The sequence below is a fragment of the Lotus japonicus genome, chromosome 2 (assembly GCF_012489685.1).
Source record: "Lotus japonicus ecotype B-129 chromosome 2, LjGifu_v1.2".
In the NCBI taxonomy this organism is placed as follows: Eukaryota; Viridiplantae; Streptophyta; class Magnoliopsida; order Fabales; family Fabaceae; genus Lotus; species Lotus japonicus.
Genome location: NC_080042.1, coordinates 2217140 through 2235263, shown reverse-complemented (window position 1 = coordinate 2235263; position 18124 = coordinate 2217140). Strand labels below are relative to the sequence as shown.

At 40.3% G+C, this 18124-nt stretch overlaps 2 protein-coding genes across 2 annotated transcripts; both read left to right on the top strand.

Moving 5' to 3' along the window:
- The first annotated feature begins 9493 nt into the window (after positions 1-9493).
- Positions 9494-10477, top strand: LOC130735225 (uncharacterized). The gene has a single exon (XM_057587302.1). The coding sequence runs from the start codon at positions 9494-9496 to the stop codon at positions 10475-10477; it is 984 nt and encodes a 327-aa protein (XP_057443285.1).
- Positions 10478-13283: 2806 nt separating this feature from the next.
- On the top strand, positions 13284-13673 carry LOC130735222 (uncharacterized). Its single transcript, XM_057587300.1, has one exon. The coding sequence runs from the start codon at positions 13284-13286 to the stop codon at positions 13671-13673; it is 390 nt and encodes a 129-aa protein (XP_057443283.1).
- The last annotated feature ends 4451 nt before the right edge of the window (positions 13674-18124 follow it).

Genomic DNA, 18124 nt, shown 5'->3' with positions numbered 1-18124 from the left:
AGTTGGGACGGCTTCACGAAGGTTGGGACGGCCTTCATCGAAGAACACTTGGATGTATCTTCGGCATAGCGGGCAGAGTGGTACGACCTAGGGTGGTTGGGACTGATCTGATTATGCATGGGTTTGTAAGCGACACCCGAGCAGAGTTGTCGACACTAGGCCGGTGTAGGGCAGACTCGTGGTGCCCATCCCAAACAACTATCCGGATCATATTGAACTGCATTTCACGCATACATTCACTCTGACTGGAATTGTATGTTGTTTGTATTATCGAATTATTGTTAGAGCCGATAACATGCTAGGAATATATATATATACATATCTAAACCTTCTCACATATATATATATATATATACCCCTTATCACATGTTGTTTGTATATTTACTATATTCCGTGATTTGACCCTTGCGCCTTGGCTTTGGTTTCATGTTTGTGTTTGGGCGGTCGGCCTGCTGCCAGATGTCGATGGCGGACTAGTTTTCGATGGTCTCTCCCTCGGGGGGATCAGGTTTGAGCTGGTTGACCGACATGCCCCCACCGATTGGGTGATCGATCCTGTGGATCATCGGGCGACGTACCGGGGAAGGGTCATGGAGGACCGTACTGACGAGCGGGGACGTCTGACGAAGGGATTTCTACGACGCATGACGCTGAGCTTCAACCTACCACCTTCGGTGCGCTGGGGACCAGGCGGTGGCCGGAGACCACCTTCACCACCTTCGACTTTATCTTCATCTGACGAGGAGGAGCCTTGAGCGGTATTGGAGGGTAGGTTTAGGTATGAGTCATATTTTTGTGTAGAGCTCTGATTCGTTTTTCTTTTGGGACAGGGTAGGTTCCCGACGCATGACTTTTTGTGTGGTTCTCTTACTGAGGGATCACAGAGAGTCAGTCGGACTGTAGGGGTCTTTTCTTAGGCCATCTTGAGGCCAACTTTCTCCTGGAGGATTGTATTTACAACTTTATCACTCACGTTTCTGGATCTGTATATATTTGCCTACGGGCACACTACTTGGGAGCCACTGCGAGCGCGCGTGAACTTGGGGTGCAGCTGAGGCTGTACATGTTTATATGATGTACATGTTTCTATCACTTTGTTTAAAAAGAAAAAGAATCAAACGAAAAAAAAAATACATGTTTTCCGCGTAAAGTTTATTTTTGAGTTACTAAAGTGACACCCGGAAATCGGGATGTTACAAAATTTCTCTACACGCTCCAACGACTCTTGTAACACCCCCTTTATCCCATTGTTTTATTTAAAAATGTTTATCAGAGTTTAAAAAACATATATAGGGAGTATTACACTTCTTCACAAAAACTCATTAAAATTAACATTGATTGTGTTTGAAAATTTATAAGTTCATATGGTTTTTAAAGAATGAATCATTTTTACCTTTCATGCATAGCACAACAGACAAAATATGTATCCCAAAGATTTATATAAAAAGACGGGCAGAGTTTCCTCTGTATTTTCAGCATTTCTAAAATAACAAGACCTGCCAATAAAATTTCTAAACCAGCCAGATAATCCTAAGATGCATAAAATCACTTATTTAAATAGGTTTATCTTCCATGATATTCCAATAAAATTCATCATACTAAGAAATGAATTTTATAAGCACTTCGGCCATCAACAGTACGACATCGCCATAATTTAGAAAATTATTCAACAACTTCCATAAGGAGAGGTTATAAAATCCTCTCAATAGAAATGCAAAAGTAACATAAAATATCTACCCAGACACTTTATTTTATTATAATAATAATAACATAAACTAAGACTCTCCGAAGTTACTCCTCATGAGCCACATCTCTACCTCCAGTACCTGTACGATGTCACATAGAACATCATTCCAACAGAAGGGTAAGAACTTACATTGTATAAAATATAGCATAACAAATAGCAAGTAAAAAATTCAGATTCTGCTTTATAAACTCTTCACATTTTCTTTAAAATCTTAGTGATTATAATATTTGCTCTCAAGACAGTTTCACAATTCTTATTATTGTTTCGGAAAATTATAAGCTTTAAGAAGAATAATAACTCAACTTCACGACTTCACCACAACAGCAAAACAATTCACCAAACACATAAAACCATTGAAAACATGAAACTTAGTGTGTGAGACTCCAATGTATGCATGTGCTACAAATTGTTAACCTTAGCAGTATCACCGCGTCCACTCCAGACAGTTAACCACCAATGAAGTCCACTCCAGACTTCCAGAACCACTCCAGTTCTGGGACAAGTCCCAGTTTTCCGAGGAAAACCGACACGTTGCCTCTTGACTAATGAAGTGTATTTCGTGCAAAAACTCATAAATTAAAACATGCAATTTGAGACCACTCCAACCCCAAATATATAACATATTTTCTCACCAAATTTCATAACGGAAATCACACCAAAATTGCACAAAATAACACTTCAATATAATTATCAAATCATTCACTATTCTACCGATAAACTAGCAACACAAAATCACCAAATGTCTCACATCAATTACAAGAACCGGTTCCAGAATAAATCCCAGAAATAAGCAGAAACATAGAAAACTTGCAGATAATTCTGGTACTAAACGAGCAGTCCAAAAATTATGAACATTTTACCAAACATAGCCTTATACGTTAGCTTTCATATAAAATTGGTTTCACCCAATTTGGAATTCTGTAGAGAGAGTTATGTTCTCTACAACACATGTTGTTAGGGTGTCTGCGAGCAGAAGCAGAGTGAACTTGCAGATAATTCTGGTATTGAACCCGCAATACCAAAATTATGAAAATATTACCCAATATAACCCTATGAGTTATCTTTCATAAAAAATTTGTTTCCCTCAATTTGGAATTCTGTATAGAGAGTAATGCTCTCTACAGCACAAGTTGTTAGGGTGTCTGCGGGAAGAAACAGAGTGAACTTGTAGATAATTCTAGTACTGAACCAGCAATCCAAGAATTATGAAAATATTACCCAACATAACCCTATGAGTTATCTTTCATACAAAATTGGTTTCCCTCAATTTGGAATTTTGTAGAGAGAGTTATAACCCCTAGAAACACATCCTAAGCCTTCCTGAACAGTTTCAGAACCCAATTTTCCCCCAAAACCTCAATTTCGCTCAAAATCAATTTTGCTCACCACATTTTAACACTCACCACAGTATCTCAGTTCTGAATTTTCAAAGAAGTTGGGGTTTCCCTCATGTTAAACTCAATCTACATTATACTACAATTATACAAGGTAAATTCAGACCCTTACCTTCTATGACACCGGTACAAAGCCTCCTAAACCCTTTTCTTCTTGATTCTCGGCCTCCTTCCACTTGAATCAAGGTTCTTCCTTCAATCTACCGATCGTGTGTAGTTTAAGGTGGGATTTGGTGTGGGTTTTGTGGAGAAAAAGGCGAGTAATGATGAAGAAATTGAGAGAGGAAGAATAATCGCTACTTACTGTGCACAAAAGGAAAGGAAACGAAATTGAAAGAGAGAGAGAGAGAGCAGAACACGGTTTTCTTCTTTTTTTTTAAGCTGCTGCCCCCATCCTTAAGTAACCATCTAAACCTAATTCCTCAAGGGCTAAACTAAAAACCCTAAAATCTCTCCTAGTCCTTGTCTCCATTTTTAATCCTAATTTCACCCCCTAACTCTCTTCCATTTCATAAAACACACCCAGCATCACAGAAAATATTTTATTTCATTAAAGTATTATTATATTGTCTAATAAACCACCATACGATATAATCTTAATCAAAATAAAATACCAATATTATTTTAATTAAAAACGGGGTGTTACAACTCTCAACGGATCCATGAAACACTTGAAGTATAAAAGGACGACTTGAAGATATTCAAACTTGAGAAAATAAGCTATAACTTTTCATCTGAATTATTTTCTTCCAGAGAGCTCAAGAGTCAATTCCTTTCCATCATCCAAGAGAGAAGAACCTTAGAGTCAAATCATCTACCCACTTCTCTCTAGAGTTAGAACACAAAGTAGTGCTTAGAGTCATACCTCAATCAAACACTTTATTGTCATTGCACTATAAAAGTCTACAACCCCTGTAGAGCCAGACGTTCTTGAAAAAGATCATAGGAGAAGTCCTTACAAACTTATCAGGATGAGTCCTTAGAAACTCGCTAGGAGGACTCCTTAGAAACTCATCAGGAGGACACCTTAGAAACTCATTGGGAGAAGTCATGTCGAATACTTGTTGTAGGAAAAGTCCTTGATACATGATAGTGAAAATCTTGGGTAAGCCTAGGACTGGATATAGCCCCAATTGTTTGAGGGTGAACCAGGATATATTGTTGTGTGCTTATTGTCTATTTTATTTACTGCCTTTATATCTCCTGCTATCAACGATTGCGAAGACTTTTCAAAAACGTACAATCGTTTGATCAAGTTTTAAGGGAACACAATGCAAATCCCCCTTTCTTTTTTTATTTTTGTGATATCACCTTTTACTAAGAAGCCTTTGACCAATCCATCTAGCCCACCATGGTTAATTCTGAAGAGAATCGAGCAAGATGAAAATATTTTCTTAGAATTTTTTTAGCTATGTTGCAGAAATTCTGACAAAATAGATTAAAGCGACATGTCATTACTTTTCAATTATGTTTCTTTGTTGTCAATAGTTGGAATCTTGGATGCTTCTTCCCAATCTTTTTGCTCACTAAATGATTTAATGTGATTTATCTTGAGCGTTGTTTCTTAAATATTGTTTGTATGAACAAGGAGTGTGTGCTTGAATGATGCAATTGTCAAAATTAGCGAATGTCAAAGATAAGATAGAAGATTACACAGAGGCTTAACAACTTAATGTGATCAACCCTTAGGCAGAATCGCTTAAAGCGGAAAAAATTCTTAACCTTTGTTTCAACGCCTTACCTCGTGTTGGTGGAAGGAATGAGGAGGTTTGGTTGCGGTTGGGGAACGAGAGGGAATGAGAGCGGAATATGGGTGCAGTGGAGGGGAGGTGATGGAAGGTGGAGGAAAGTTGTGGAGATGGGACGGTGGCTTGGTGGTGGCTTTGCAGGTTGCCTAATTGTTGGGTGGAGGGAACAATCATGATGACAAATTTGAAGCACCAAAACGTGATGTAAAAAGATTGGTTAATGTTTACCCTTTACTTTCTTTTACAATTCATTTCCATTCAATTTTTCTTTCCGTCTCTCTATTGTTCTATCAAATGATATATCATTATCACTTATTTCTCTCTCCTCATTCCAATGTATCTCTAATGATTTGTATGGATGTAGAGCTGAAAATTATTTGAAAAATATAAGAGTAAAGAAAACAAAAGGAAGGAATATAAGAGGAAAATGAGATGAATTTTAAGTTGTTTGGATTGAAAGAAAAAAAGTGTGAATGAAATGAAAAGTAAAAGTAATAAAATATGTTTGATAGAGATTTTCTATTTTATTTTCACATATATAATCATATCTCATCATTATTATAAGTTTTTAAATGTTTTCTTAAATTATTTAACAATAAAATTTTACTTTTAATTTATCGCTCAAATTATTATTATTAATATATATATATATATAATCCTACTTTGGTGTCATTTTCAATAAAAATTGATTAAAACGAATTAGTCTATATTAAGGTTAATTAGTTGAAACAAACGAAGTATGAAGAGAATGAAATTCAGGTAAAATAAAGAAATTTGAAATTAAAGGGGATAATATAAAGTTCATTATTCATTTATGAATAATTGTTCATTGACATCTCAAATATAAAGTGGAAAGAGGTGGAAGAGGAGAGAGATATGAAGCAAAGAAAAAGTAAAAGAGAGAAAGTATTAGATGTGATAGAATAATAAGAAAAGAGAGATAAAAATAAAAATATGTAAAAATGAAGTGTATAAATGTATTTTCGGTAAAAATAAATGAATGGGGAGATTTTCGCCGGAATCCTCTCCTAGGGCCTTTCGCCGGCGAGGTGGTCAGGAGGACAGGTCAAGCTCTCATGCTCATAGGGAGGGGCATACAGTGTTTATTGATGGCCTAGGGGATGAAGTAACATATCAGAGCTTGAAGCAGGCGGTTATCCGGTTTGGAAAGGTAGAGGGAGTTTTCCTACAGCGGAGTCGAAGGCAGGGGCGCAGATCTCGTTTTGGGTTTGCAAGGTTTCGGTATGCAGCGGATGCTACTGCAGCTGTTGAGGGGTTGAATGGGGCTATGTTCCAGCATTCCTTACTGGCGGTGAATAAGGCACGTTATCATCGCTCGATGAACACCAGAGTTATGAAGCCTTGGAGGTCTAAGCCTACTCTGACGAGTCAAATTCCAGGTAAACGCTTGGAGTGGCATGTCAAGGATAAGAGGAAGGAGGAAGTCAATAGCCGAGGTCCGCTGGTCTTTTGATCTTCAGAAGATGATGCTATTAGGTTGGGGCGTCTGGCTATTGGTACTCTTCGCAATGTGTACACGCTTGAAGTGGTTCTAGATTTTGTAGCACGCTTTGGCTTAGGTTTGATCCGTGTTAAACCTTTGGATTCCCGAGCGGTTATTCTAGAGTTTGAGTCCCAGGAGGAATTGACGTGGATTTTGCGGGAGGGTTTGGAGTTTTTGCAGCAATTGTTTTCGTCGGTGGAGCCATGTTCGTCAGGGACGTGTGCTACACTTCATTTGATGTGGGTGAAGCTTTTCAGCGTACCAGTGAAAGTGTGGCGGTACGAGTTCTTCGAAGCGATTACGGCATAAGCGATTGGGTCGTCTGATTTGTTTGGATGATGATACTCGGGATAATTGTCGTTTCGACGTGGCCAGAGTCTTGTTACAGGTTGAGAAACCTTGGTTATGTGGCAAAGAAGTTTGGGTCCAGGTGGACAATGCTCTGCATAAGGTGTTCATGATTCCCGAGGTTCCCAACATGCGTGTGGGGTGGGTGCGTGCCCCTGTGACTGCAGCACGGGGGTGGTCTAGTGATTCGAAGGTGAGCGACGATGAGGGTGGGGCACAACAAGAGGATAGTGATTACTCTCCGGTGTCGGAGGCCGCCGGTGTGGATGTTCTAGCCGTTAGTCGGGAAAGTCAAATGAATGTAACGCATGAGAGAAATCTGGAGAAGAATAGCTGGCAGGTGGAGAGAAAGCAGGAATTTGAATTTGAATTTGAATTGGAGACTCAGGTGCAAGAGTTATTGCACGTGGGGTACGATTTGGAGGAAATCAGGGGTTTAATTAGATTTAAGGATATCAATTTTGAAAATTTAAAATTTTATGATGGTATCCAGGATTCCAAGGGAGAACAAGTCGCGGATGGTTATCAATCACAATTGATTGAGCAGCAATCATTAGGTGATGATGGAGGCGTTATGATTGACTTGGAGTTGGAGGGAATAAGGGATAGTGTTTCTTTACATAAAATCCAAGATTTGGTAGCTTCTGGATATAGCAAAAAGGTAATTATGGAAGGTAAAGAATGTTCAAGTATAGATTTTGAAGGGGTGGGTGTTGACGTGGGGACCCTGGTGAATTTTGAGAAGATTTTTTACTACTTGTTGGGATGGTCAAAATTTCATTTAACAAAATGCCTTGTCAGCTGGGAGGAAGGGGTAATCAAGGTAGTGTGGGGTCAAACTTTGCAACGCAGTATTAGCAAGGCTAACATTGTGTTGGGTCCTGAACCATATCAGCAAATTATTGCAACACCCAAGGACATTGCTCGTGTGGTGCCAGAGACGGTGGATACAAGTTTTAACTGGGAAAACGAATGGAACACAGATTCTGAGGAATTAGAAATAGCGGTGCAGCGGGATATTGATTTCCAAGAAGAGCAACTAATAATAGTTCATTCACATCTCAAATATGAGGTGGAAAGAGGTGGAAGAGGAGAGAGATGAAAGAAAAGAAAAAGTAAGAGATAGAAAATATAAGATGTGATAGATGGTAAGAGGAGAGAGATAAAAATAAAAAGTAAGAGATAGATAAATATAAGATGTTTGCTTGGTTTGTGAGAACGTCTGTGATTAGCATCATTGTCATGATACTTGAAATTAAGTGTTTGTTATATATATTAAGATACTTACTATTATTTGGGGCACTGACATTCGGTTGTGGTTCTATTGCTAAGAAGGATTTGCATCATGCCGCCACGACAGGACCCAACCAATGCTCAGCTTGCTCAGGCTAAGGCCCAGCTGGCTCAGGTGATGGCCGAGCAGGCTAACACGGCTGCTGCTTGTAAGACCAAGATTTGGTCAGGTGGTACAACTCTATGTTTTGATGATAACAAGTTTATTATTATGTATGAACAATTATGGTACTCTAACGATTGTCTTTTTAAGTTGTGACAAACAGGCTCTGACTCTGATTCAAGACTAGGCATATATCAGAATTTGAAGACCCTAGAGTAACCATTGTTACGCTTCTGCATTCACTACGTTCTTCTGAACAATAGCAAACGCTTAAGACACTCTGAAGATTAAATCTTTGATATGGACTCTGAAAGACTGAAGCGCTGAAGCTCTAAAGACCAGATTTTCTGAGGAACGGTCCAGAAGCTGAAGACTTGAAAGCTCTGAAGTCCAAGAGTAAGCTGGCTCTCAAGACCAGAAGCACTTCATGTTCTGAAGACCAGATGTTCAAATGAACGGTCCAGAAGCAGAAGTTCTGAAGGTCAGAGGATCCAAGCTTCCTTCTAACTCTGATCACATAGCTTCACAAGTTCCAACATGAAGCGTCACCCAAGATCAAGAGTCAACTAGGCTAAGGCAATGTCACTCTCATTCGTACAAAAGCAGATGTACTATTCTGACCGCCTTACCTACGACTTTCAGCCATAGTAGGCTTTGGAAATCCCAGAACTGCCTTCCAACGGACAGATTCTTTCAACGGAAACAACTTCTACACCTTGGAGTATTTAAAGGCTGAAGATAGAAGAAATTAGCTAAGAAAATATTGTGCATACAGGTGAAAAACCTTCAAACGAATATCTTAGCAATATTTCTTCATTTTTCTTATTGTGTTTACTTCTGCTTGTCTTAGAAGCATTTCTGTGTAAACCAAAACCTTCACAAACTATGTTTGTAGTTCCTTGAGAGACCGGTGAGGTCAGTATTCTTGAGAAGACTAAGACAATGTTGTCTTGGTGTTGCTAGTTCTTAGAATTGTTAGTCACTGAGCAAGGTGTGCTAGTGCAGTTGTAACAATCTTTGAATAATGGATTGCCTTCATTCTAAGAAGGAAGAAATCACCTTAACGGGTGGACTGGACTAGCTTGAGTGATTCATCAAGTGAACCGGGATAAAATCATTGTGTGCTTTTCTTTATCCCTCATCTTTAGCACCTTATATTCTTTCACCGAAAAGATTGTCATAATCCTTGAGAGAAAGCGGTTAAACTTCAAAACCCTATTCAACCTCCCCCCCCCCCCTTCTAGTGTTTTTCATACCTTCACTGCTCAGACTGCAGCTCAGGCTTAGCGGGATGCTGAGGAACATGCTAGGAGAGCTCAGAGAGTGGAACGTGATCTGACGCAGGACCAGATTAGAATGCGGACTGATTTCAACCGAGATGGTCCACCTAAGTTTCAAGGTGACGTGGAACCCGAAAAGGCTGACTTATGGATTCAAGAGATGGAGAAGATCTTTGAAGCTCTCCATACACCGGAAGGAGAGAAGGTGAATTTGGCTACCCTCATGCTGAAGGGTGATGCTGAATATTGGTGGAGGAGTGCCAGACAGCTGATGACCGCCAATCAGGTGGCCGTTACTTGGGAGTCGTTCAAGAGGGCTTTCATGAACAAGTACTTTCCTGAAACTGCTAGGGAAGACATGGAGAAACAGTTCCTCGGGCTGAGGCAAGGAACCATGACGGTAGGAGAGTATGCTGCAAGGTTGGAGACCTTATCGAAACATTTCCATTTCTTCCAGGTGCAAGTGGATGAACCATACCTCTGCAACCGTTTCATGATTGGGCTGAGGAATGACATTGAGGAATCTGTGAGACCTTTGGGAATCAGGGTTTTTCAACAGCTGGTTGAGAAGGCCCGAGAGGTGGAGACTATGAAGAACTGTCGGGGAAGCCAACAAGAGAGTGGAGGACCCGTTCGTACTGGACAGAGACAGGCTGGGAGGTTTGACAAGGGTAAAGCACCACAGAGGAAGCCATACCAACGTCCTAATGACAAAATGCCTTTTTCAGGAAAAGGAGTGGCTACTGTTCCGAATGAGGACATTTTCTGCTTCAAGTGCAATCGGAAGGGACACTATGCTAATGAGTGCGGGAAGGAGATCATATGCTGGAAGTGTCAGAAACCGGGGCACATTGAGAGGAATTGCCCTAATGCAACCAAAGTTGAACCAACACTGAATGTTGCAAAGGGAAAGCGACCTACTGCTCCAGGGCGTGTGTTTGCTATAACTGGAGAGCAGGCAGAGGCTGCTGATGATCTCATACAGAGTACGTGTATCATTGTTGGAACTCCTTTGATTGTGTTATTTGATTCGGGTGCTACACATTCGTTTATATCTTAGGAGTGTGCGAAGAGACTAGGGCTGCTAACTGTAGAGTTACCCTTTGACTTGGTGGTATCGACCCCTGCCACCGAACGTTTAGTTACGCGTACGACCTGCTTACAGTGTCTGTTGATCTACGAGGATCGGAAGTTTCTTGCAAACCTCGTATGTTTAGGGCTTGAACAGTTAGATGTTATCTTTGGAATGGATTGGTTGGCACAATATCATGCTCTTTTGAATTGTGCTAACAAGGCCATGGTATTTCCAGAGTCTGGCGTTACGGATTACCTAAATTCGTACTCTTTGAGGAAGGGTTCCTTAGCGTTTATGAATTCTATTGTAGCTGAAGCAAGGAATGATGGCGACGTACGGAACATATCGATTGTACGAGATTTTGCGGATGTGTTTCCGGAAGACGTGCTTGGATTACCACCGATAAGAGAGACTGAGTTTACCATTGGTATGATGCCCGGCACAGGACCGATATCGATGACACCTTATCGGATGGCACCAGCGGAGATGGTGGAGTTAGCAAAGCAGTTGGAGGATCTCTTTTCGAAGGGATTTATCCGACCAAGTGTGTCGCCTTGGGGTGCGCCGGTGTTATTGGTAAAGAAGAAGGACGGAAGGTCCAGACTTTGTGTGGATTACCGACAGCTTAACAAGGTTACGGTGAAAAATCGTTATCCGATTCCACGGATAGACGACTTGATGGATCAACTTCGGGGAGCTGCTGTTTTCTCGAAGATAGATTTGAAGTCAGGATATCACCAGATCCGAGTTAAGGAAGCTGATATACAAAAGACTGCATTCAGAACTCGTTATGGTCATTATTAGTATCTTGTGATGCCATTTGGAGTTACCAATGCACCTGCGGTATTTATAGACTACATGAAACGAGTGTTCAGGCCATTCTTGGACAAGTTCGTGGTTGTTTTCATTGATGACATTCTGATATACTCGAAGAGTAAGGAAGAACATGAAGAGCACCTACGACAAGTGTTGGAAGTTATGCGGGAGAAGGAACTTTATGCCAATGGATCGAAGTGTGAGTTTTGGGTGGAAGAAGTTAAATTTCTTGGTCATGTTATATCAAGTAAGGGTGTGGCAGTAGACCCCAGTAAGATTGAGCCAATTTTAGCACGGGAACAACCGAAGACTGCAAGTGATATTAGAAGTTTTGTGGGGCTTGCTGGAGACTACAGACGTTTCGTCAAGGACTATGCGAAGCTGACTTCTCCATTGACACAGCTGAGCAAGAAGAATCAACCGTTTGTGTTGACAGAGAAGTGTGAGGCTGGTTTTTAGGAGCTGAAAAAGCGATTGACCACCGCACAAGTACTAGCTTTACCAATGGAAGGAGAACCCTATGATGTGTATTGCGATGCTTCGCATAATGGGTTGGGTTGCGTGATGATGCAAGAGAAAAGAGTGATAGCTTATGCTTCACGACAATTGAAGATCCATGAGAAGAATTACCCTACTCACGACTTGGAGTTAGCTGCGATAGTGTATGCTCTCAAGATTTGGAGACACTATCTTTATGGGAGTATGTTTACGATCTACAGTGATCACAAGAGTTTGAAGTATTTGTTTGATCAGAAAGATCTGAACATGAGGCAGAGGAGATGGATGGAGTTCTTGAAAGACTATGAGTTCACCTTGCAATATCATCCGAGGAAAGCTAATGTGGTAGCTGACACTCTTAGTCGAAAGGCTATTCATGTATCCTCGTTGATGATCAAGGAGTTGGAGTTTCGGAATGGTGACGGTGTCTAGTAGACTCTTGGATGAGATTAAGTCGAAACAAGAGACTGACGAAGAATTTATAGAGAGGCGCAAACTTGGGACACAAGGGAAGGCGCTAGAGTTTACTATCGGAAACGATGATATACTGCGTTGTAAGGGACGAGTCTGCATACCGAGCAACGCGGAGATGAGGAAGTTGATCTTGGATGATGGTCATAAGAGTAGATTAACTATCCATCCGGGAATGACGAAGATGTATTAGGACTTGAAACTTCATTTCTGGTGGCTTGGGATGAAGAAACAAGTAGCTGAGTATGTATCGACGTGTCTGACATGTCAAAAGGCGAAGGTGGAACTCCAAAAGCCTGCGGGGAAGTTGCAACAGTTAGATGTTCCAGAATGGAAGTGGGACAGTATATCCATGGATTTCGTGACGTCGTTACCGCTAACACGAAAGAAGTTCGAAGCTATATGGGTCATAGTTGATCGCCTGACGAAGACCGCATACTTCGTACCAATCAAGCTAAGTTACAAAGTGGAAAGGTTGGCAGAAATTTACATGGCTGAAATTGTGCGTTTGCACGGTGTACCGTCCAACATTGTGTCAGACAGAGACCCGAGATTTACTTCGCGTTTCTGGGGAGCTTTACAAGAAGCATTGGGAACCAAACTGCGGTTGAGTTCCGCTTATCACCGCATACGGATAGGCAGACGGAGAGGACGATCCAATCATTGGAAGATTTGCTAAGAGCTTGTGTTCTGGATCACAAAGGAAGTTGGGACGAGTTGTTACCCTCGATCGAATTCACCTACAACAATAGTTTTCATGCGGGCATAGGGATGACGCCTTACGAAGCACTTTATGGTCGAAGGTGTCGTACACCCTTATGTTGGCATCAAGATGGGGCGAACTTGGTTATTGGGCCTGAATTGGTTCAACAGACCACAGAGGAAGTGAAGCGAATCTAGGAAAGGATGAGGATCTCGCAGAGTCGTCTGAAGAGTTACTCTGACAATCGGAGAAAGGAGCTGGAGTTTTCAGGCAGGAGATCATGTCTTCTTGCGAGTCACCCCGATGACCGGTGTCGGAAGAGCGATCAAGTCAAGGAAACTGACTCCAAAGTTCATTGGACTGTATCAGATTACGGAGCATGTTGGACCGGTGGCGTATAGGATTGCACTACCGCCATTCCTTTCCAACATTCACGATGTGTTGCACGTGTCGCAACTGCGAAAGTATATGGCCGATGATTCTCATGTGATTGAACCTGATGATATACAGCTGAAGGACGATCTAACGATGGAGATGCCACCCATCAAGATTGTCGACAAGAGTACTAAGCGCTTGAGGAACAAGGAGGTGTCCTTGGTGAAGGTGATTTGGAATCAAGCAACAGGCAACACCACATGGGAGTTAGAGGATAAGATGCGAGAATCACATCCTGATTTGTTTGTAGAACCTTGACTTTCGAGGGCGAAACTTTTTTTTTAGGGGGGTGGTATTGTAAGACCCTAATTTTATGATTATTATTATTATTTATTTTGAATAAATAATAAAGTGTGGATTTTCAGTAATTAATAAATTACTTGTGTGATATGTGTGTAATATTTATATTTTGTCTAAGGTTGTGAAAATATTTTTATTTTCTGAAATAATAATATTGGTGTTAGGAAATATTTATTTGGCTGAGGTTTTGACCTCAACATGGTGATGGGCGAGATTTTGGTGCCATGGGAGAGTGGTGGCTGAAATTTCAAAGAGAAAGATATGGTGGATATCTCATTTAGATTTGTTGCACCTATTTTTGAGGAAAATCTGGTTTAAAACGTGAAGATTGGGTTTTATTTATAAAAAGGAAGTTATTCTTTTTATATTTATTTTATTATTCAGTTTTTATTTCAAAAGTTGAAGCCTTATTTTATTTTTCAAATATTAGTGAGATAGAGTGAAATTTCTGTGGAAAACCCTAGTTTTGGAGAGTTGAGGCCGCGGCTACAATGAGGGGTAAAGGGGAGAATTTTCTTTTCTTTTCAAGTCAAGAGATCGAGTTGAAATAGAAAGGCACACAAACACTCTTCATTCACGTTAAAATTTTCATCAGAGAAAACAAGGGTTTCGTGAGAGAGAAAGAGAGAGAGTCACGTGTGAGAGAGAGAGAGAGAGAGAGAGAGAGAGAGAGCAAGGCAAGGAAGAAGAAGAGGCTTGTGAGAAAGCAAGGCAAGTAGAGGAGACCGTGATCCATCTTCATCAATCATCTACTCTTCTTCTCAATCTCTAGCCAAGGTGCGTGTATTGCTTGTGATGATGCTATGTCTGCCTCTCTAACATGTGAAATCCTTGGATGATGATTAGAGCCTTCTTGAACATGTTATTAGGTTAAAGTTTTTGTTTTTGGTTCTTTAAAAGATTTGATGCCATGAAGTATATGAATCTTTAGGCGATAGCATGCTAAACTTAATGATTTTCATTGATACCATGTTGCTAGCCATATGACATGCATGTAGAATGAGTTATGAGGTATTGAATACAATGCAAAGGTTGCTGGATTTTGTATATGTTGCATGAAGAAGCATGATGACAAGTCTTATTGTTGCCCTTGTTGTTGTATGGCCGAAACCCTAATTGCCTTAGGGGTAGATGTGCTTGATTTTCTTGTCTATTGATATAAGTTGAAGCAAATTGCTGGATTTTTGTTGCATGTTTTGTGAAGAAGCAAGATGACATGATTTATTTGATGATTTGGTGAGGTTGGCCGAAACCCTAATGCTCTAGGGTTTAGGCGTATGATTTTGCTTATGTGATGAGAGTTGCTTGATAGATTTTCTGCTCTTGCGAGAATGGGAGTAAAACCCTAAACCTCTAGATGATATGCTATGCATGATGTCCCATTGATTACTTCAAGGTTGTGATATTGTAACTGTTGTGAAACGATATGGTTATAGTGCTAGGGTATAGGCTATGGACCATGAGAACGATGGTGCCGTTAGAGATAAACGGTGTGCTTGCACGCGAGGGAGTTTTGTGGATTGACTGTGTTGGTCTCCACGTGATAACCATGATTTAGTCATGGGATAAGAATTGACTGTGTTGGTCTCCTTGAGAATTGTGGATCGACTGTGTTGGTCTCCACGTGATTTGGGTCGACTGTGTTGGTCCCCAAGAGATTGTTCATCTGCGGATGATCGAGATTGGATCCAAGGTGAAGAGGTGGTTGTGTGATTGTGAGGACGTTAGTCTAACTGAACTTAGGGTTGCTAACTCTAGTGATGAGGAATTGAGACCAATGTTATTCATATGATTATTGTGCATGTTCTAGTTGTGATTGATGTATGGAAGCTGACCCTCTACTATTTGTTATGTGTTCGTTCTGGGGGGGAGGGGGGCAGATGACCTTGGTGAGGAATGTGGGGCATTCGTGGGAGCTGATACTCCATGATGAGCAAGACAATGGGGCTTGGGTGACCGACACGCACCAGGTTCGCAGAATTTACGTCGGCGGTGTTACCCTTCGAAGCTACGATCGACAGGGAAGATGGCTTGAAACTCACATGTTGAATGGAAGAGTGCAACTACCATTCGCTCCTTATCGCTTTCAAGTACCTTTGGATGTGGAATCGGAGTAATCTTCCAACCTGGAATCCGAGCCGGAGTCGAATCCGTTAGAAGACTTGTCAAAAGCGAAGAAGGAACCTCCAGTGGACTCAGAACATGAGCCGATGACCGTGGTGAAAGAGGAAGGACTACCACGTCAGCAAGGAGAACTTTGGAACAAGGTGGATCCATCCAACGACGAACAGAGAGCTAGGAGTTTTGCTATGTTGGTAAGACACCAGTTCTTCTCGAGAGAGGGTGGGATCTATCAAGGGCTGAGGAACTTTATGCTGGAGAAGTTCACGGACGAACCGATACCGGAGGATGACTCTACTTCTGAGGAAGAGGAAGAAGATGAAGAGGAAGAAGAGGAAGAGGAAAAGAACAAATAATAGGGTTTGGGATGAGAGCTATCTATTTCTGTTGGGTGATGAGCGCATAATTGATGAACTTTATGTATGTCTTTCTAAGCTTCATTATATATATTTTGGTGCTTAATTGTGATCACTTAGCCATGTTCTGACCATTAGTGCTTCATTGGATTATTCATAGAAAAGTGCTTAATTCTACACTTTTAGTTTCTGTGACTGTTTTGCTAGAACAGGTTGAATCTGGAGCTACAAATATTTAAATAGGACGCATAATATGTGTTTGGAAAGCTCACGCGAAGACCTACAACTTTTATGTTCAGCACAATTCGAGAACAAGCTTCTAACATGGTCATAATTGCCTTGCAAAGTTACCGCTAATCCTGCGAGTCTAAAACAGTCTGCACTAAAATGATCATATCTTGAACTACAGAATTCCGAATCAGGATTCGGTTGAAGGCTAGTGAAGCTCAGTTAAAGATCTACAACTCTCATGTTTACCTTGATTGAAATTTCATACTTTTTATGGGACCCGCGAATGCCTGATTGTTCAGCAGCTTACTCCTTTATGTGGGCCCGTTTTGTGAAGATTTGGAAAAGATTTAGATAACAAGGATTGTTACTTGGAGGACAAGTTTATTTATTAGTGTAAATAAGTGAGGTTTAGGCTTTTGTCAGACACCACCGCATCACCTCATCGCCTCACCACCATCTCACCTCCACCTCTTATCTCTCCCTATTTTCTATTATGAGTTGCTAAACTCCCTAATTAGTCTTAGGATTTTTAATATTCTTGTGTTTTGCAAACTTGAGGTTCTGTTCTTAATGCAAATTCCTTCTCTATTAATCTATTAATTCTCTTCATCTCTATTTCTGATATAGGGTTTGCTTAATTCCGTAGTTTTAGAAATAAGAGTTGATGCATGTTCGCTTAGTTCATGTTAGTTCGTAATTGTTTCTTAATCGCTTAGTTTAGGAAATTGTGAATTAATTTCTGCTTAGTTAAGTAGTTCTCACGAATTAGGGAATTGATAAGGAAGAATTAATCTTTTGTAACCAATGAAGGTTTGTTGCACTCGAATGTTATAATCCGATGACTAACGTTTTCTCTATTTTGTCTATCTCTTTAATTATTGCTTTGTTACCTTTTACCAAATCAGTCAAAACCCCCTTTTTATTTACTTTGTTTTACTCTAATATCAATTAATAATTCATCAAGTCCTTGTTAGAACGATCCTGGTGTTCAACACCTTGTACTGCATTTAAAGTAAAAATACTTTGACACGCACCCGCGACAGTGCGTTTGTCATTGGGTTGAGAGTTTTCGAGTTTTGGGGGCATCAAACATTTTATTTCTTTTTCCTTTAGTTTTGAATAATCGAGGTTTTGATGTACTTTTACTTTAGTTCAGACCTATGTTCCATACTTTATTTTGGATGATTTATTTAAAGGATTTTGCGATCTTCTATTCATGAGTGTTTTGTGAAGTTTGATGTTTAAGAGTTTTCGTAAAAAGAACGTTTGTCAATATTTCAAGATTAATAATAGAACCGATGAAAATTCGTTACGAAAATTGTATTATTTTGGTTACTGTGTGACACTCGAGAAATCGGGGCGTTACAAGGTCCGCCACTGGATATTGCATGTTCTTAGTTGAAAAATTAGTGACATGGAGGAGCAAGAGGCAGAATGCAGTTGCCAGATCAAGTGCTGAGGTAGAATTCAGAACTACTTTTCAAGAAGTTTGTGAGTTTTTGTGGTTGAAGATCATATTGGATGATTTGAATATAAAATATAAAGCTCCTATGAGATTTTTTTTTTGTGAATATAAATATTGCTTACAATCCAATCCAACACGACAGAATGAAGCACACAGAGATAGACGACACTTCATCAAAGAGAAATTGGATTGTGGTCTTATTTCTACATAGCATGTTCAGTCGGGACTTCAGTTGA